The 21,302-nt window shown below is 36.6% G+C and overlaps 1 protein-coding gene across 1 annotated transcript in view; it reads right to left on the minus strand.

Moving 5' to 3' along the window:
• Window positions 1-1,917: 1,917 nt before the first annotated feature.
• The window catches only part of AGBL3 (AGBL carboxypeptidase 3), a 120,240-nt gene continuing 100,855 nt past the window's right edge, over window positions 1,918-21,302 (minus strand). Inside the window, exons 16-17 of the mRNA XM_043967565.1 lie at window positions 2,173-2,404; window positions 1,918-2,083 (exon numbers count right to left, since the gene is read on the minus strand). Coding sequence (XP_043823500.1) covers window positions 1,918-2,083; window positions 2,173-2,404 — 398 coding nt within the window. The remainder of the gene's footprint in view (window positions 2,084-2,172; window positions 2,405-21,302) is intronic.

A 21,302-nucleotide genomic window follows, 5' to 3' on the forward strand; every position in this document is an offset into this window, starting at 1 on the left:
CAGGTTGCTAACATGACACTGAATGATGATATACCACAAACTCTGCTGACTTTGTTTATGTAGATAGAAAAGAATAGTCTGGATGATCAGTTGTTATTTCCAGGTACTATGTATAGCATTCTTATAACCATAGAGGCTATTACTGCATATGGTCTGGATAACTCCTGCCCTGACTCTGGATTCAAGGTGGTCCAGAATGAACCAGGAAATAGGAATTTTCCCCTTTTCTCTATTTAACCTAACTTTATTGCATTACAACCTAACAATAAATAACAATAATTATGATAAGAATTATAGCTAACATTTATGTAGCACTTCCAATGTGCCAGTCACTGTGCTAAGTGCTTTACAGTTATAATCTCATTTGATCCTCACAACAACCCTGAGAGGTAGGTGCTATGTTATTATCCTGACTTTACAGATGAGGAAACTGAGGCAAGCAGAGTTGACTTGCCCAGGGTCACTAGTAAATGTCTCAAGCTGTATTTGAACCAACCCTGACTCCAGGCCCAGTGCTCTATTGATCTACTGAACCACCTAGCTAGGCAGATAAAAAAAAATTAAGATTACTAGTCTGTCCCAGAAGCATCTATATTAAAAATAAATTAAAAAAAGACTCTTTAGTAAAGTTAAAAATTACCAAGTATAACAAATTAGTACTATGTAAGATTAGCAGACAAGAAATGCCTCATTCCACTCAGATTCCCTACTTGTTTTCACTTGTGTGCTCAGGCCTTTTCACACTAAGACTAGTGTGTGGTGAAGTATATAGAGAACTACTGGCCCTACAAGTTCTTGGCTCAGTGTCAAATGCTCTCCTTGCAGTTGTGCCCAAGCCAGTGATCCAGACACCATGTTTCTGTCTTAAATCCAAGTTCCCTGATTTCTTTGCTCTCGGATCCCAACTGTGCACTGTTCAGTTTCTTTGTCATAGTTCCTGACCCAACTTTCAATGATCATCCTAAACTTGATCTCTTGTCTGCCTGGTCCCAGAAGACCCACTTGCTGTTCTTCTGTTCATTGCCTCAGCTAATCTGTCTAGATTTGACTTCTAACCCATCTACAATATGTAGCTCCTACCGGAGCCCAACCCTGCACTTTCTCTCAACTGGTCCACTTCTGCTGTTGCCAAAACTCCAATATGACTCCAATATATCGAACAAAAATAAAATAAGGTAAACTATCGCACCCATTCCCCTTTTCTCTCGCCTATTATACTTCTGTGCAATTTTTAGTCTACTCTCAGGCCTTTGAAAAAAATGGATGGTTGGATTTTTCCCTCAAAAATTCATCCCCGCATTCCTCTCAGAGTATTTCCTTTTATTCATGCTATCATAAGGGTTTCATTCCCATCTTGGGTCTAGTTCCTTTACTAGATATATGTCCTTGAACAAGTTCCTTTATATGGTCCTCAATTTCCTCATCTATGAAGTAAAAGGTAGGGCCAGAAGTTCCTTCTATCTTTAATATTCTAAGATCTAATACTTTGGACTGGTTATTTACTGTGGAGGTTATTATTATTATTAGTATCTTTGGGGTGGCAATGAAGCTTAAGTGACTTGCTCAGGGTCACACAGCTAATAAGTGTCAAGTGTCTAAGGTCAGATTTGGAGTCAGGTCCTCCTGAATCCAGGGCCAGTGCTTTATCCACTGTGCCACTTAGCTGCCCCCCTATGGACGTTATTCTTTTTTTTCTTTATCTAATACCAAAGACTCACTTGTTTTTCCTTTCATCTTCAATCTGTTTTAATATATCCTAATTTAATTTCCTTTTCCCTTACTCTTATGGTCCTTTTATTTCCCTTAGGAGAATGCTGGTTATAATCATGTTCCTACCTTTGGCAAGTAAAACCAGGTTAACTATTTGATCCTAGTTACTTCAGTTACAGTTATATATTTCCAGTCTATATAAATGAATTATAATTTCACGTGCCATAAACATAATGTCTGCCACATGTAGTCAAAAATTAACACTGTTCCCCTGCAAGTAACCAAGAAGCAAGGCCTGGTTTTCTGTTTCACAGAGTTGCTGTTATTTTCCTTGGCTTTGAACCCTCTTCCTTTGTCAACAGGCACTAATGTTCTAGGAGACACAATTTCATAAACCTTAATTCCATATGGAAAGAGTGAATTCAGTGAATGTCAATGAACAGCAGAATTTTATTGACTTACCGGTACTGGACCTCGATGTTTGATTGTGGTTTAAATAGTTGTTTCATCTGAGGGCTTTGTGTTCTTTGAGCACTTTCCACAACAGGGAATAAGAATTGAAGCATTTCTTGTGATTGAAAATTCTTATTCTTAATAAAGATCCTTTTTGTATTTTCTGTCCAATTCATGTTAGATTTCTTCCGTAGGGAAGTTGTAGGTTCTCTATAGTTATTCTTTAGTTTGCATTGCAGATCTGGGGAATGAGAGTAAAAGAACAATTATATTGGAAGTCTCTCATTCTCAAGAGTCAAAGCAAGAATGAGGTCTCTGACATAATGATTGGATTTAGCTAGGTCTAAGAGATCAGTTAATTAGACAGACAAGTTGGGCACAGTATCTGGCATTATTGGCAGAAGAAATGAACCTTTCTATTGTTTCTGGTGAGAAATATCAATAAACTTTAGTTCAGAATTTTGTTCTCAAGAATTCTAAGGCTACAGCTTCAAGAAACCCAGATTTCAGAAAAAAAATCATTATCTTGATTCCTTAAATTCTAGGAGGCACAAACTTCTTAAGAAAACAGATACCCCTTCTTGAACTTGCTCACAGTTACAAAACTAGGCCTCCTCAGATTAAAATGGAATTAGATTCCAAAGACGACAGGACTGAATCATAGTGCTTTTCTTCTAGGTCTCCTAAAATCACAATTCTGAGGAAATAAGTTGGAGGATTTTGGCTGATAAGGAATGGCACTATCCAGATCCAGGCGGAAACTCAATGTTGTCTCAATTCAAAAGCCCTCTTCATTTATTTACCTTTTGAATTCTTTTTTGTGGTGTATAATTGCAATGATGATACCTGTCACAAAATTTGGTGTGTATGAGCTATAAAATCAGTGTAAACATATTTAATTTATACTTCAACAGTGAACAAAAATAAATTTGTTTCCTCTGTGCTTTCCATTTTCATCAATCCCTGAAATATCTTTACATGAAGAAACTGAACTTAGCATAAAAAGACGAATAATTATAATAATTGCATACCTTAGAATAACAGTATTCTCTTCAATCAGATGTAGCTGGTCCAAGTGTATGTGTAGCCTGGGTAAACACTGAGCTTTACTTAGGATCACTCTGCTGTTTCTATTCTGTTCATTCTAAAATGCCTTACCTTTAATTGTAGCTAAGCTCTTGTTCACCTTTGCTTCCTCTACTTAATTTCTTGCTTTGGTAGCCAAAGGATGAAACTTCTAATAGGAGCTGAGTTTTGACACATGCACAGATTGCTTTGTTTTCATGATTGTGATGTATGTGCTGGACATCCATCCCCAAGCTTAGTGCCTTGTGGGGCCAACTGGTTTTCCTTTCAGACTCTCTGGTTGTATTGCTAACTGCTACTAAAATGGAAGTGAAATGCTTCTTTTGAGGCTTTCAATCAGTCATAAAACCAATGATTTGCCTGTGTATTCATAAACACCTACTTACAATTTTAAAGTTGTGTGTGCATGTGTGTGTGTGTATGTGCGCGTGTGTGTGTTTAGAGGTTGGGAAGGTGGTATGGTGTCCTTTCCTAACTATTTTTTGGACGTTGCTAAGATGACCTGAAGAATTAGTGCAGTGGGCCTCAACCTTTTTTAGTATGTAGATTACCTGGAACTAGGGTGAATCATCAACCAACTAGGGTTAGGAAAACCACTTCTGGACTTTATGAAACTCTTTACTGTAACTCAATCCTAGAGGAAAAGCAGGCCTTAAGATGGCCTTGGGGAAGCTTCACTTCCTGCAGTATCTGGCGTCACAAATTGCTACTCTTTGAGGATCATCCTCATAATCCATTCTGAAGAAGGTACTGTGGATGTTTGGATACTATTGCCAACTTCATTTCAGGCTGGTGAGAGTTACAATAACTGGACAAGCTTTTGTTGTTTTGTTTTAGGTGGTATGGGGAGTGATGATGGTGGTGAACATGGAACAACCCCCCTTCTTCTGACCCCTGCCCGTTTGCTTTAAATTCAAGTTTTTCCTTTTTTCTTTTTTCCCCTACTCTTTTATTTTCTTTTTTGATAATGAACCTTTTAATTTAAAGTTTTGAGTTCCAAATTCTATCCCTCCTTCCTTCCCTCCCTTCTCCCTGGGGCAGTAAGCAATCAGATATAGGTTATACATGTACAATTAAGTAAAACATTACCATGTTAGTCATTTTGTCTAAGAAAACTTGAATAAAAGGAGAAAAAGAGCATGCTTCAATCCGTGTTCAATCAATATAATTTCTTTCTTTGGAGGTATCCTTTGGGATTGTCTTGGATCATTGTGTTGCTGAGAATAGTTAAGCCATTCACAGTTCTTCATTAAACAATATTGCTGTCATTGTGCACAACATTCTCCTGGCTTTGCTCATTTTACTATACATCAGTTCATATAAGTCTTTCCAGGCCTTTCTGAAATCATCCTGTTTGTCATTTCTTATAACATTATTAACATCTTATAACAATATTCCATCATAATCACATACTACAACTTGTTTAGCCATTCCCCAATTGATGGGCATTCCTTTCATTTCCAATTCTTAACCACCACAAAAGAGCTGCTATTAATATTTTATACAAATAGGTATTTTTTCTTTTTGGGACTGTCTTTGGAATATTAACCTAGCAATGGTATTGCTGGATCAATTGCTCTCCAGAATGGTTGGATCAGTTCACAACTCTACCCAACAGTGTATTATCATCCCATTTTCACACATCCCCTCTAACATTCAATATTTTCCTTTTTTGTTATATTTGCCACTGTGGTAGGTGGCAAAAAACAACCCCAGAGTTGTTTTAAATTGCATTTCTCTGAACAATAGTGATTCAGAGAATTCTTCATATAACTATAAATAGCTTTGATTTCTTTGTCTGCAAACTGCCTGTTCATATCCTTTAACCATTTATCAACTGACTGGGGAATGACTTGTATTCTTATAAATTTAACTCAGTTGTCTATATAGTTGAGAAATGAGGCCTTTGTCAGAGATACTTGTCAGAGATACTTGTCAGAGGCCTTTGTCAGAGATTCTTTCCCAGTTTTCTGCTTTCTTTATAATTTTGGTTACCTTGGTTTTGTTTATGCAAAAGCTTTTAAATTTTATATAATCAAAATTATTTTCCATTTTGTGATGCTCTCTATATCTTCTTTGGTACTAAATTTCCCCCGTCCATAAATCTGACAGGTAAACTATTCCATGTTCTCTTAATTTGCTTATGGTGTCACCCTTTATGTGTATATCATGTGCCCATTTTGACCTTGTTTTAGTAAATGGTGTGAAATGTTGGTCTATACCAAGTTTCTGTCATACTGTTTTCCAGTTTTCCCAGGAGTTTTTATCAAATAATGAGTTTTTGTTCCCAAACCTTGGATCTTTGGGTTTATCATATGCCAGATTACTATAGTCATTTGTTATAGTATAATCCATACCTATTCTATTCCACTGATCTAACACTCTATTTTTCAGCCAGTTACAGATTGTTTTGATAATTACCACTTTGTAATACAGTTTGAGATCTGGTACTGCTAGACCACCTTCTTTCACCCCCTTTTCAAGAGTAGGTTAAACTTAAAGTGTCAGGGAAAAACTGCCTAATGATCCTTTTCATTCACAAAAAAAAAAATGGTTCTGATATTCTTAGTTTAGAATTGGCAACCAATGATGATCACTGTTTGAAAGTCATCTCTACATTATAATGGAACCTCTAAGATTGAAATAAAATTTGGTTCTATCTTGGAACATCTTATAATTCTGTTAAAAAATTAAAGAACCTTCTTTGGATGTCACTATCTTCTCAGTCCAGCTGGAAGATTTTCCACTGGGGCACTGCTGGGATGTTGTCTTAAAGTTGTTTCCATTGGCACTAAGTTTTTTTGGCAGACACATTTTCCGAATTTTTTGCTCACCAGGTCCTACAGGTTCTGAGATATTTTTGGAGTGGTCATTATTAAGAGTTAGCCTATGTGAGCTGAAAAAGATTGGGTAGTCTGAGTTATTAACACATTTTCAATGTTAACAAACAAACTAAAAAAAACAAAACAAAGCAGGAGGATTTCCTGCTGTGTGCATTTGAGATATCTTTTTTTTCCCTCTGTAATCTGTTTAAAAAAATATAGTTGACAACAAAGTCACATGCAGAGAGGAAAATGATCTATTCATTTACTTTCACATGCGATGGTACACAGGGATCCTAAGCAGATGAGTATCTGAGGAGCAGTGATATAATGGAAAGGAGTACCAAATTTGGAATCTCCAATAAATAAATAGTTTGGAACAGTTGTGATAAAATCCTGGCTCTGTTCTCTTTGTGATTATGGGCAAATCATTTCACTCCCCTCTCTGAGCTGTAAGTTTCCTCATCTGTAAAATGGATGAGAAAACTAGGCAATCTCTAAGCCCTCTTCCAGAGCCTATTGATGCCCTACTAATTTTTTTGGATCTTTAGGGAAGGAGATTCCTTAACTCAACAACCTATTAATGTTTCATTTTTATTGGTGAAGTGAGGGAAGGATGAAGGAAAATATCAGATATTAACAACTTGTATTCCCTCTGTTATACAAATGCAGGCATATCCCTTAATGTACATGTACAGTCCAAAAATTTTTACTTTGTCCAAATAGGTTGTGACCACAGCCCCAACATTGACAGCTGACTCTACTGAAACAGAGTTATAGCTAGGGCTGGCCTCAAGCAAAATTGTGAAGTAGGAAAAGTTTGCCTTTGGCCTCACATTTTCCATTGCCCCTTAACCCTAGCACCTCCCCTAATCTGAAGGCATACCTTGAAAGGATCATAGATCCCTAGAATACTAGGGAAAATGAATCCTTTCTTTTAGCACCTTTGCCTTCTCTGGTAACTATTGTTCTCATAAGGAGGAAAGCAGTTGGATAAACTGATTCATGTTAAAGTGATGGGTACTTAACCCTCTCAGGAGTATTGTACTTCCAAAGAGGAGCCATAGAGGGGCAATGATTCACATGAAATCACTACAGGTTGAATTTAAGACTTAGAGATATTTTGGGAGCAAGGGTATAGGCTTTCCTTGAGCCCCTCAATTTGCAAAGGTGGCTGTCTCCTCAACTTCCTTTCAAAAGTGGTCTAGTCCAGGTCTGTTTGGAAGATTGCTACTATTATATATGTCATTATGAAAAAGTCATTTCCTTAGCTTCTAAGAAAGCAGAAAAGGAGTGAAGCTGTAAGAGATCAAAGTTGCAATTCTTTTCTAGGGCAACAGAAATTTGTCCTACCTGAGGTATCTTTTTAGTAGCCAAGGTGGAACTGGTCCGGGTATCTTCACTATACAAGGAGAAATTATGGTCAGTGTTATGAGGTTATAGCTCAAGATTTGCAACAATCAAAATCTTATAGTTTCTAGTCAATTAGTTTCTATATATTTTTGGAGGCAGGGATCAATGATTAAATGTGACACCATCTCATTTAGAATTGCTAAGAAATCAGATGTGAATGGCTCTAGAACCTTTAACTCAGTTTCAACAGTACTCTGATTACATTGTGGTGCAGTGGAAAGAACACTTGAAGCTGGGCAAACTAGGTTATAATCTGGGCCCTTAGCATAAGAGCTACATGACCTTGGGTGCAAATCACTTGATCTTTCTGGGACTGAATTTCCTCATTTTTAAAAAGAAGAGCTGTACTAAGTGATGTCAGAGGTTCCTTCTGGCTTTAAGTCAATGATCTTATGATGCCATTTCTCTACTAGAAAATCTCTAGTGGCTACCTGTTACCTACCAACTAAAGTATAAATTCCTCACCATGGCTTTTCGGGCCCTCCACAATCTGGTTCTGCATTTCCCATAACATACTGTATATTCGAGGGACTCTGGATCACATTCTACCCCCACCAGTTGTCTCTATTCCTCTTTCCTCATTTCTGGAATGGATTCTTCCACCTTCATCTCCATCTGTTGAAGTGCCTCCCTTCTTCAAGGCCCAACTTAGGTATGACCTCCTCCATGTCATTGGAGTAAAGATTCCTGGTGAGGACACTTGGATGGTAAGAAGTTGTGTATCCAGCAGAGATGGGCCTGATCATCTGTGCAGGGAGTCAAGATGGGAGCTATGTTGCTCCTAGCCCTGAGCTGGTTTGCAGATTCTTTGTAGACTAAATAATGAGCCTGTACTTCAGACTAGAGCAAGGAACAAATCACGAGTCAAAGGCTTGGTCCTGGGCAAGGAATATGAGCAGAAGCAAGAAGCAGCTGAGTGGCTCTGAGTAGCATCTAAGAGATGTCTCCAATTTAGTCCTCAACTCATTTTGAGGCTTGCAACTGAGCGTTCAGGGCAGGGAACTCAGACTAAGGGGAAGCCTGTAGTTCTGTTCCAAACCTGCATATCCTTCCAACTAGTTGATGAGGACTGGGGCCAGGGGCAGTCTACTTGAACTTCAATCAGTAGCAAAGGGGCAGTTAATCGTGTTACCCAGACCTAAAAATGGGATCAGGAGTTATAAAGGTCAGACCATGAAGGCAACAATGAAACTTTGCCCTACAGAGTACTTTTGGGAACACTGAAAATTTGCAGGTCTCTGGCCTCAGCAACCCTTGGTATCTTTAAAACCTTGAGCAAGAAGCAGTAGAATAGCAAAGAACACAAAACATATCCAAAAGGCCTAGACACTCTCTCCAGAGTGCACTAAGCCAGATCCTAAAACATTCCCAATTAAGGAAGTAACTAAGTGAATAAGTAAACAAAATAATGCACTGTTATGGAAACAAGGATGCCCAAAACACAAAGCCAGTAGAAGGGAATAGCTTCAAAACATTTAAAGCAAAGTCTCAAAGTAAAATACAGCCTGGACACAAAGTTAATTAGGATTTCTAGAAGAACTAAAGACTTCAGAAAGAGGGAAAATGATTTTTACAAATGAGATCTAGGGAGGAAAGACTTGGAGGAAAAATGAACAGCTTATAAAAAGAGATACAAAGCCTTACCCAAGTGACAGACTTCTCAAAATTTAATATGAACCAAACAGAAGTTAATGATACCATGAGACAACAAACATTAAAACAAAGTCAAAAGACTGAAAAAAAAAACTCAGAAGAGAATTTTAAGTATCTTACATCTTATCTGGAAAATGGATCAAATAGCTATTACTTATGAATCATTGGACAGCTTGGAAGCCATGGTCAAAAGAGAGAGAGAGCATGGGCATCCTATTTCAAGAAATCACGCAAGAAACTACCCAGATTTATTAGAACCACAAGACAAAGTGAAGAAGAGAAAGAACCCACTGGTCACCTTCTGAGAGAAATAACAAAATGAAACTTCTCAGGAATATTAAAGCCAAAATTTATATATTCCATATCAAAGAGGAAATTTTGCAGGCAGCCAGAAAAAAATATTAAAATACTGAAGAGTCACAAATTAGTATCACACGAGATTGGGCAGCTACTCCATTTATAAAGGAGCAGAGAGCACAGAATATGTTATTCCAAAAAGCAAAAGATGTAGTCTTACAACCAAGAATAACTTATCCAGAAGAACTGTGTAAAATTCTATAAGGGGGGAAATGGATCTTTAATGAAACAAAGGACTTCTATCCATTCCTGATGAAAAGAGAAAGACTGAATAGAAACTCTAAAATACAAACACAAGATTTAAGAGAAACATGAAGGTAAACAAATGTGAGCAATGGAAGAGAGTAAATTTGGAAAGACTTTTATCAACTGATGCAGAGTGAAGTGAGCAGAACCAGGCGCATAATTTAAGCAAGATATCCCATAAGTTTTTTGTGTAGTTCTAAGCTACCTAAGCTTATAAATGCACTAAGACTTTTGGGGACACTCTGTGCAACAGTAACAACATTGTAAAGGAAAACAGCTTTGAAAGAATTAAGGACTTTGATAAAAGCAATGATCAACCAAATCTCCAGAAGACCTATGATGACAGGGACATGATAAATTCAAGGTGTGGAAGACACACATTTTTTGATATGGCCAGTGTGTGGATATGTTTTCCTTTAAAAAGTTTTTTTCCTGTTTTTAGTGGGGAGGTAGTGGTAGTGAGGGTAATGTCAAAAAAAAAAAGAAAAAGAAAAAGAAAAGGAAGATTAGGAGAGCCATTGAATTATTTTTTAAAAAACCAAGCAGGCCAGGTTTGAAAGATTGCATTGACTTATGTATATAATATGTAATATTACATATTTTTATTGTGAATTATACATAAAATATGTAATGCATAATTGCAGAAAGCAATAGATTATTGGATTACATATATAATATAAATTATATATAATAACATGAATTATATATAAGATATATTATATGTAAATATGTAAATAATCTAACTATAAAACATTATAATATAAATATGTTATGAATTATATATAAGATATAAATGCATATGAAATTCAAACCAGTCTTTCCAAACTGTCAAACTTTCAAAATTATATAACTATATATATATGTATATATATAAATATGTATGTCTGTGGGCATATACATATATATATTTCTTTAAAAAGCAATCAGTATGTATTAGAGATTAATGTTTTAATATATAATCTTTATGTGTTTTACTGTATATATGAAATGCTTCTCTCCACTTTGGTGTTATTAAGTTCATAATTTTAAATTTTAAAAGAGGGTGGGGGCAGGTAGGTGGCTCAGTAGATAAAGCACTGGCCCTGGATTCAGGAGGACCTTAGTTCAAATCTTGCCTCAGATACTTGACACTAGCTGTGTGACCCTGGGCAAGTCACTTAACCCTCATTGCCCGGAAAAACAAACAAAGAAACTAACAAAAAAACAAAAGACAAAAAAAAAGAGAGAGTAGGAAGAAGGGAAGAGAGGAGGATATAGGTTGATTATAATTATATAAAAATGTGAAAAAATAACAAGGCAGGGAAAGAAAGTTATTTAGGGGAGAGGTACAGTAGATAAAGTGGGATGGACTTGGAGTCAAGAGACCTGAATTCAGATTCCACTTCTGAAACTTACTGAACTGTACAGACAAATCAATTACCTTCTGCAGGCCTGTTTTCTCATCTATAGAGCTGGGATAATGATACCTGTAATACTTGTCCACAATGTTTTTATAGGGATCATATGCAGCAATTTATATAAAACATATTGCAAACATTAAAGTATTATATAAATGTAAACTAATAGGATCTGTATTTAGTGTTTCATAAATGTATTTATAGGCAGAATAGTAATAGTAAAATAAGGAAGAATGAATTTTTGAAATTTTTGAAAAAATGAATAATTTTAGAAAATGTTTGTGTTTACCATGATTTAAAAATTGTAACTTTGATTAATCTTCTACATAAAGAAAAAAAGAGACGATGATTTGTACTGAATAGAGAGCTTGCCTTAGTCAGGAAGACCTAGAAGCAATTCCCACTTCTGAAACATACTGTTTGTGTGACCTTGGGTAAGTAATAATCTCTCAGGGCTCTAGGCCACTCTAAGACTACAAATTGCAAAGAAGTATCTGACGTGCATTGGTAGAGGGAGTGTACCTCACCCTGTACCAATGAAAGCATAGGTGCAGTCCTACTGACTATCCTGTAAGAAGGAAGAATTTGTAATCAAATGAATTAAAAACATGTTTGTTTCCTAATGAAAAATCACCTATGTACAAAGATGAATATAGTTAATGTGAGAGGATTATGTTTTAGCTATAGATAATTTAGAGTTGTGCTGATGATATCTGGCGAGGCAGAATTAATATATGCAGCCAAAGCAGTACAGAAGCAAATTTATATTCTTAAATGTTTCTATTAACATAGGAGAAAAAGAAATATAATGAATTGATTGACAGTTTATAAAATTAGAAAATAAGCAAATTAAAAATTAAAGGAAAAATAATCAAAATAAATTTATAAAGAATTTTTAGAAAGCATTAACATTAATAACCATTAGCATATTAAATGAAAAAATTTACATTATCAAAATTATAATGAGAAAGGAGAAATTATAATAACTGATGAAGGAACCAAGATATAAGGGATAAATAATAAAGAAATTAGAGAAAATGACACACAGCTGTTTGCTAACAAAGAGAGGCAGCATGACATAGTAGATAGAGTGAACTTGAGTTAGGAAGACCTAGGTTCAAATCCTAACAATGACATTTGCTGGTGGTGTTGATTATGGGCAAGTCACATGATGTCTCTAAGCCTCAGGACTCTAGGACACTAATTTATGTATATCATACAATCTATGTCAATAGGTGTTTCCACATTTATCAGATCATAGTCCTTGTCCTGTGACACATGCCAACAAAACTAAGACTAGAAAAGAAATGGATGAATATTTATATCAACATAAAAGAGACAAGTTGACCAAGTGAAAGAGATAACAGAAATAAACCAATCTCAGAAGAAGTAACTAAAAAGGCTATTAATAAACTTCCATGTCAAAAGTCACAAGGACCAGATGGATTCACAAATGAATCCTATCAAATTTACTAGAGCAGTCATTTTAAAAAGCAGAAAAAGATAGCACTCCCCTGAACTCTATGAAGTAAGTATGGTCCATAAAATATCCATTGAATATGCTAGACATTCCTCTAAGTCTTCTAATGCTACATAGGGAACAATGCACACTCCAGTTGTTCATCTCTTATCCTTCCCTCTTCTTAGACAGCAAGTCTACTTCCTTTTCTTATATGCCCTTCCTAGATGATATATTTTATGCATAAAAGTCATTCATAGTAATATGCTACACCACACATTTCTTCATTGTCCTTTGGGTCAACAAAATTTTAACCCACAGGTTACTTGGGGTGAGTTGGTAAATATTTAACAACTCTCTGGAAAAAAATGTGTGCACAATACACTTTAACTTGCATCATTAACATTTTCTCTTTTTCTTAAGTTTAGACAATCAGCCAAATAATAATAAATCAAACCCTTATTTGTAGCATTTGCCAGTTTTGAGCTGTAAGTACTCACACTGAAAAATTTAACAACTGGCTCCTGTAAACTGGTAGGAGCCAATGATAGCACCCTGCTCCTGTTTCATGATTTAAGGCCAATAGGAATATTGCTGTTTAAAGATGTTTTTGTTGCTTCTTTGAGGAAGCTGCTTGGGATTGTTGAAATCATCATGCAACTTTCCAAATGCAAAGCAGATTGGTCTCTTCCTACTATTCAATCTGGGCCCCAGCTCTTTGTCCATTTACAATGCCTGCCTAAGATATGTTTATTGCTGCACTACTTCAATGGACTAACTGTCCATCTATATGTCATTGGCTGGACAATAGGTATTCTTTATTCACTTGGTTTTTCCTCTGGCAGTCTTTAAACTGAACTCTTTTGGGTAGTTGTGGATCTCACTGAGGAGGCTCCAAAGTGTTCCTACTTAAGTGAAATCAGCACTTCATCAACACGGAGGAGCATACCATGTAGAAGGAATGTTCATTTTGACTCCTTGCTGGCTATCCTCTATATTAGAGGTAAGCAACTTTGATAAGTATTTTCTTCCCTGCTTATGTCTTATTTAATATTGACATCTGCTCCTCCTAGCCCCTTTAAGTCTTGCTTCCAGGGAGGTTTGCAAATTTGGCACAATGGAATGGAAAGGAATTGAAATTTTTTAACCCTGAGTCAGGTGGTGGAACTTGGGTTAGGGAGTGGCAGCCAAACACACAAAGGAGTTCTGAAAAATGGCAATGGCCAAGAGTCTCTCTGGCTAGCCACAACCTGAACCTGAATCATAAAGAGTTGAGACAGTTCTGGGACTATGAGCTGATGTACTTTCCCCTTTATGGTGGAAGACACTGCAAAGCTAATGACCAGCAGATGGCAGCAAAGAGCATCAGAAGCCTTTAGAGAGCTGGCTTACCTGTGGAGGCCTAGCAGATAGCAGAGAGAACAGAGAATAGCTGAAGACTACAGTCTGATAGAATAACTGAGACAACTAGGAGGCACAGTGGACGGAATACTAGATTTGGAATCAGGAAAGGCTGAGTTCAAATCCTGCCTCAGGCCTGGACAAGTCACTTAAACTCTCTCATATTTACTTTCCTCATCTGCAAAACGGCAGTAACACCTACCTCAATAGAGATATGAGAATCAGATGAAATTGTGTGTGTGTGTGTGTGTGTGTGTGTGTAGTTTTGTAAACCTCAAAGCACAATATAAATGTTAGCTACTAATTATGTCTCAGTTCAATGACATCTTGCAGCTAACATCTGACAGCGGCAGCTCTGCCGGGGAGAAGCAAGACTAGTCACAGAGGTAGAGAAGGTCTTTAGGTCTATAGATTTCATCCTAGGAGTCTGAGGGGCACATGCTACCTGTGTGCCCTCTCCCATGGTGTTCCCTAGCTATGGGCATTCCTTATGTGGGTGTTCTCTAACATGGATGTTCCATATCCATAAAAATTTCCCATACTCATTCCCTCGCCCTCCAGAGGTAGGAGAATATGTAGGAAAGTGTACTCCTGGGTAAGTAGGAACATGGAGAAATTTTCCTTGGCACTAATTTTGCAATACTCATTTAAATGTCTTTTTCTTTGAACTAGATGTCCTATGGTTGACCTGGTGAAGGAAAGATTGGTGGGAGTTCATGACCGCATCATCTCCCTGTTCAATAAACACTAGTCATTCCCTATGAACTCTAGGATCAAACAAGAATTCCTCTGTTTGACATTTAAGGCTCTTCAAAACCTGGCCCCCTCCTAGTCTTTTCACATTTTACTCCCCTACATTCGCTTTATGTTACAAAGATACCAGCCCATGGTTGTCAGGCCCATACTTGCTGCTCCTTACACACAAAGATCCATCTCTGTGCCTTGAGACGAGATGTCTCCCTTCCTACAATTTTTTCCCTCCTCACCTTCACCTCTTGACATCATTGGCTTCTTTCAAGACTATCTTCTGCAGGAAGCTTTCCTGGTCCCCCTATCCACTTGAGCCTTTTCTTCTAAGGTTACCTTATTTCTACACTGTATATATCTTGTTTGTATCTCCTTATCTATATATTCTCTCTCCCATTAGTACTTGAAGGCAGGGATTTTTTTTTTTTTTGCTTTTATTTACATAGCCAGAATTTAGTTTTGTACCTGGAATAATACATAACCACTGAATGCGGATTGATTGAGTAAATGGAAGCTAACACAAAATATGCCTCGAACCTAGTTTTTAGGAGACCAAAGTATTAGGGGAGAGGCGCTCTAGGCTACATTAGTTGTAGTAAGAAAATAAGAAAAAAGAAATTAAAGGTATAATGATAGGCAAAGAGGCTAAATATTTGGTTTCATGATTATATAATGATTTGTTTAGAAAACCAAAAAATAGAATAAAAATTAGATGAACTAATGTATACTTTCATTAAATAGAAGAATATAAAATAATTCACAAGCTTTTCTACATATTGTTAATGGACATTTGAAGAAATTCATAGAAAGAAAACTATAATAACAATAAACTATATCAAATACTTAGGCATCAACTTATGAAGAAATACATTAAGACTCATAAATGTCAAATAGAGGGTAAACTGTGGGGGGCAGCTAGGTGGCTCAGTGGATAAAGCGCCAGCCCTGGATTCAGGAGGACCTGAGTTCAAATCCAGCCTCAGACACTTGACACTTACTAGCTGTGTGATCCTGGGCAAGTCATTTAACCCTCATTGTTGCCCCGAAAAAAAGAAAGAAAGAAAGAGTAAACTGTAAAAGTTTAAAACTGGTCCAAGACTTTTGGGATACCCTACATAAAACAATTTGAATGGAAAAATTGGAAATCTATTCAATGTGCATTGATTCTGCCAACAAATACTAACCATTTACAGATATCATGCAGTACCAATCCAAATGCCAATGGGATATTCCATAGAATGACAGAATAATAGCATTTATATAGAATAACTAGTAGGGCATAACATAAATAGAAATTATGAAAAGACTTTAAAACAATAATTATTGAAACTAATAGATTAAAAATTGTTAATCATAGAAAGAGGTAGAAAGGGCCTCAATAAGGTCCCTGTAGTCTAACCATCTCATTTTTAAAAAAAGTATTCTATTATTTTCCAGTTACATGTAAGGATAGTTTTCAACATTTGTTTTCATAGGATTTTTAGTTCCAATTTTTTTCCCCACCCTCCCTTCCCTCCCTCCTCCCCAAGATAGAAAGAAATCTGATATGGTTTATATATGTACAATCACATTAAACAGATTTCTGCATTAGTCATATTGTGAAAGAAGAATCAGAGCCCAAGGGAAAAACCTCACAAAAGAAGGGGGAGAAAACGGTCCAAAAGCAGAAATAGTATGGTTCAACCTGCATTCATAATCCACAGTTCTTTTTTCTGGATGTTGAGAACTTTTCCTATCATGAGTTCTTTGAAATTGTTTTGGATCATTGCACTGCTGAGAAGAGCCAAGTCTATCACCATTATTCATCACACAATGTTGCTGTTACCATGTACAATGTTCTCCTGGTTCCACTCCTCTCAGTCAGCATCAGTTAATGTAAATCCTTCTAGCTAACCATCTCATTTTATGGAAGTAAAGTATTATAGAAGTAGGGGTCAGGAGATATCAAGTGACCTGACCAAGATAAATGAATTGCTATTCCAATTGCATATCATAGATTAGACCATATTCTTCATTCACTTTTTTTTCCCCCTGTGTGGATAATTTAGACACAATCTTTTGAGTGAATCTGGATCTTATCTAGAAGACTTTGCAAAATTCTGGTGTATCTGGAGAAACTTAACATCCAAGAGTTCATCTTTGAATTGGAGTTAGCACTAGTATTAGTGAACACTTTTACAGAGCATACATGTCTCCTTGTTTTTATGCTTCATCTGATATCACATCCTATGAGGGTTATTGTAGGGCAGCACGGTATAGAGAAAAGCATGCTGGATTTGGATTCCTCCTGACTGCAGGGCTGGTGTTCTATCCACTGTGCCACCTAGCTGCCCCCCAAAAGAACACTTTTGGAAAAAAACCATAGTAGTATTTTATAGAATCACTGAAATAAAATGTACTTTCAGGTCCTATTTTTATAATGTTTTTCCATGAATAGTGGATTCATCACCAAATGATGACTGAGCCAACTGATGATGAGATTCTTTGTATCTAGCCTGGTCCTCAGAAAGCTGGTCTTTTTTGCCAGGACCATATTTGAAGCTTTTCCAGCATGAGGGAATTTGCCAATAATTGTGGCATAGCCTTTGAGAATCTTGATTCATTATCTTATAAAATTTGTCTACAGATAAGAGAGTCAGCATGCATGTTGGCAATTACTGATGTTCTCTTAGTCACCTTTTTGTTGTATTTATTAATTCCAAGATTTCCCACCCACTATGAATTTGGTATATTTCCCTCCCTTAGATACCATGTATGTCTCAGTGCTCTCAATGCCCTCACAATTGTTTCACCTCCAGTGTGGACCTCCTTGATATACATATCCCTTTAGTATAGACTCCAATCCAGATATTTTCCCTATCTTTGTTCTCTTTAGCATCACTTCTACTTCTTCTATAGGCACAACCGGGACTGTGAAGTTGAGATGCACCTGTGGTGTTTTCATGGACTCTGATGAAGAAAAGTTTATTAAAGTAATTTGTGCAAATACTCTCCTTTTTTCTCCTATTCGCAGCCCTCCTTCCATTTTCATCCTTGAATGCCCTTGGGATCACTTTACTTAGTTGAGTATCTTGCCAAGTTTTCTTCGAATTGGTTTTACCCTCAACTGCTTCTTTCTACTTTTAGAGACAATACTACTCATAATCATCCTTAATCCTTTGTAAAACTTTATAAATGAGTTAATATTCTAACCTGGTATTGCCTTTGGCATTCTGCTTATGTTTGGCGAGTGAGTCAGGTGTTCACTGAGTACAGTGCCTTGTGCACTTATTTGGTCTTCTCATATCAATTAACTTATATTGGTTAAACTTCTGGATAAAATTATTATAGTCAGGGTTAATGTCTAGAAGGATGGTGGTGCCAATTTCTGTTATCCATTTCCCATTTTTGGTTTTCAATTACTTATTTAAATAGTTCAGTTTTACTGCATAACAGTGATAGTGGCAGAGTGGTGGGAAAGAGGGCAAAGGATGCTAGGACTCATACAACTTTTAGAACATTAATAAACTTTAATTTGGGGGCGGCTAGGTGGCACAGTGGATAAAGCACCGGCCCTGGATTCAGGAGTTCCTGAGTTCAAATCCGGCCTCAGACACTTGACACTTACTAGCTGTGTGACCCTGGGCAAGTCACGTAACCCCATTGCCCCGTAAAAAAAAAAAAAAAAAGAATAAACTTTAATTTGACTGTTGGTACCCTAAATGTGAAGTGCTTTCCTGAGAACCAATGGGTGGACATACTGCTAGAGGAAGTGAATCATATGAACCTTTACATTCTTTCTATAAACAAAACCAAAAGAAGAAGGAAGTTGTAGCTAAATGGAAGCATAACTCACAGGCAACCTTTGGAGAAGAAGAGAGAAATAGCAGAGTGGGCTTCACATAACCAAAGGCCACAGGAAACATTATTTTATGTAGTATTTGGTCATCGCACACTGCAGTACTAATGATGAACATTTACAAAAAGACCACCCTGGAAATAATTGGAGCTTATGAATCAACATGAGTTGCCAAGGATGAAGAGAAATTCTATAAATAACTTGACTCTTGTTGTTCAGTTGCTTTTGTGTCTGAATCCCTATGACATCATTTGGGGCTTTCTTGGTAGAGATACTGGAGTGTTTTGCCATTTCCTTCCCCAGCTCATTTTACAGATGAGGAAACTGAAGGAAATAGCATTAAGTGACTTGCTCAAGGTCACATAGCTAGTCAGTATATGAGGTCAGATTTGAAGTTGGGAAAATGAGTTTTCCTGACAAGATCCTATAAGCCAAATCATCATATGCTCTGATTTATGGTGCCTTTAATGCGAAAGTGAGGAAAAACTGAGAATGGGGAAAAGTATATGGAAAAACATGGTTTAGTAAGAAGGAATGTGGGGGCAGCTAGGTGGCACAGTGGATAAGGCACTGGCCCTGGATTCAGAAGGACCTAAGTTGAAATATGGTCTCAGACACTTGATACTAGCTGTGTGACCCTGGGCAAGTCACTTAACTATCATTGCCCTACAAAAAAAAAAAAAGAAGGAATGAGAGAGGCCTAAGACTTGTGTACTTAGAAGCCTCATGTCTCTATAACATGAATATTATTGAGGACTAGCTGAGCAAATATTGGTAAATGAATGTGATGGAATATTATTATTGAAAAAAAGGCAAATATTAGAAATACCAGTGGGGCCTCTAGGTAATTTAGTGGATAGAATGCTAGACTTAGAGTCATTAAGACTCATCCTCTTGAGTTCAAATCTAGTCTCAGACACCTACTATCTGTGTGACCCTGCACAAGTCACTTGACCCTATTTGCCTCAGTTTCATCATCCTGAAAATGAGCTGGAGAAGGAAATGGCAAACCACCCAGTATATTTGCCAAGAAAACCCCAAATGGCATCACAATGAGTTGGACACAACTGAATTGACTGAACAACAAAAATACTAAAAATATTGAAAAGCACAGAGTGAGAAAGCAGAAGCAAAATGACAACATACCAATTGTAACTATATAAATAATCATACTAGCAACAAAATCTTGAAAAATACACTGAAGAAAAATGTTCTTGAGGATATATAGAAATGAATAGGATGACTTTTTTTACTAGATTGTCAAATTTAATATCTCATTAAAATGAACTATTAAGTAATTGATCTTTATGGTTTAATGTAAAATTTAAAAATTCTTGTTTACATTTGTTTGAATATTTATTGATGATCACTAGCTTCATAATTACAATAATAACAAATACAATAAGCTATAGGCTAGTGAACTTGGCTTTGATTATTGAGAAATTTTTGGACAGTGAGAAATAGTTTACATTTCTCTTTCACTTTATAGTTGCATACAATAGCTGATTTGCTCTTGTATGTTAAGTACTAAAGTTATCATTATCCCCACATTGCAGAAAAAGAAACTGAGGCTCAAAGAGGTTGTGTCACTCGTTCATGTCATAGTATCAGTACTAGGATTCAAATGTAGGTCTCTACTGACCTAAAGTCCTGCATGCTTTTCACTCTACTGTCTTGCTTCTATACTTTATACTCTTATAAAATGGTACCAGTATTCTAGGAATACTTTGCAAATACTTAGGAAGGGAAACAATGAACACTATGAGGGTGAATGGTAGACGGTAGATCCAAAGAATGTTTTATTCCCAGGATGTCTGGATTTCAAGAAGTCATGTGACAATTGATCATCATACCTTTGTATAAAAGGTGAGACATAGATTGTATTACAGGACAATTAGGTAGCTCCAGAACTGGTTGGATTGAAGGGATCCACAGAATACAGATGCTAATGACCCATCCCCTGAGCAGAAGCTGCTGCTCCTGGCTTTCCCTGTATCTTTGAAGGAGGACTTTTATGGAAGACTCTAATCCAATCATATTCATGTTATAGAGACATGAATCTATGGCCATTCTTAGTCCTACTAAAGAGTAGGCCCAGAAAGAATAGTTTATTGATATTTAAGGGTGATAAATGTAAAGTCCTATACTTGAATTAAAGAGATAGATAGACAGATAGATAGAAAACATGGGAAGGCGATAGGAAGTCATATGATAAGGACTATGAAGTTCAAATGATAAGGATCTGGTAGTTTCAGTGAACTGTAAGGCCAGTATGAGGGGACAGCATGATGGGAAAGTCAAAAAAAGCAAATGTGATTTCAGTATACACTAACAGAAGCTGTATAAAAGGAGTTGATAATTCTATTACAATCAGACTTGGCCAGACCACACTGCAAGTGTTATGCAGTATATTATAAAAAGGACTGTTGATGCTTCATAAAATTGATACAGAGGAAGACCACCAGGATTTTGAGGGGAATCAAAACCACGTCCTATGGAGGTGGGTTAAAGGAAGGAATTAGAGACATTTAGTCTGAATAAGAGAAAACACAGAATGGCTATTTTGAAATATTTTAAGAGTTTTCATGTAGAAGGGACTCAATGAAGGTCTCCACTTGGTTCTGCAGAGCAGAACTAAGACCACATAGAAGGAATCTGAAGGAAAGCAGATTTCAACTTAATATCAGTGTCACAAAGCTTGACTTCTGAGAGACTTACTG

This window comes from Dromiciops gliroides, chromosome 5, assembly GCF_019393635.1.
Source record: "Dromiciops gliroides isolate mDroGli1 chromosome 5, mDroGli1.pri, whole genome shotgun sequence".
Classification (NCBI taxonomy): domain Eukaryota; kingdom Metazoa; phylum Chordata; class Mammalia; order Microbiotheria; family Microbiotheriidae; genus Dromiciops; species Dromiciops gliroides.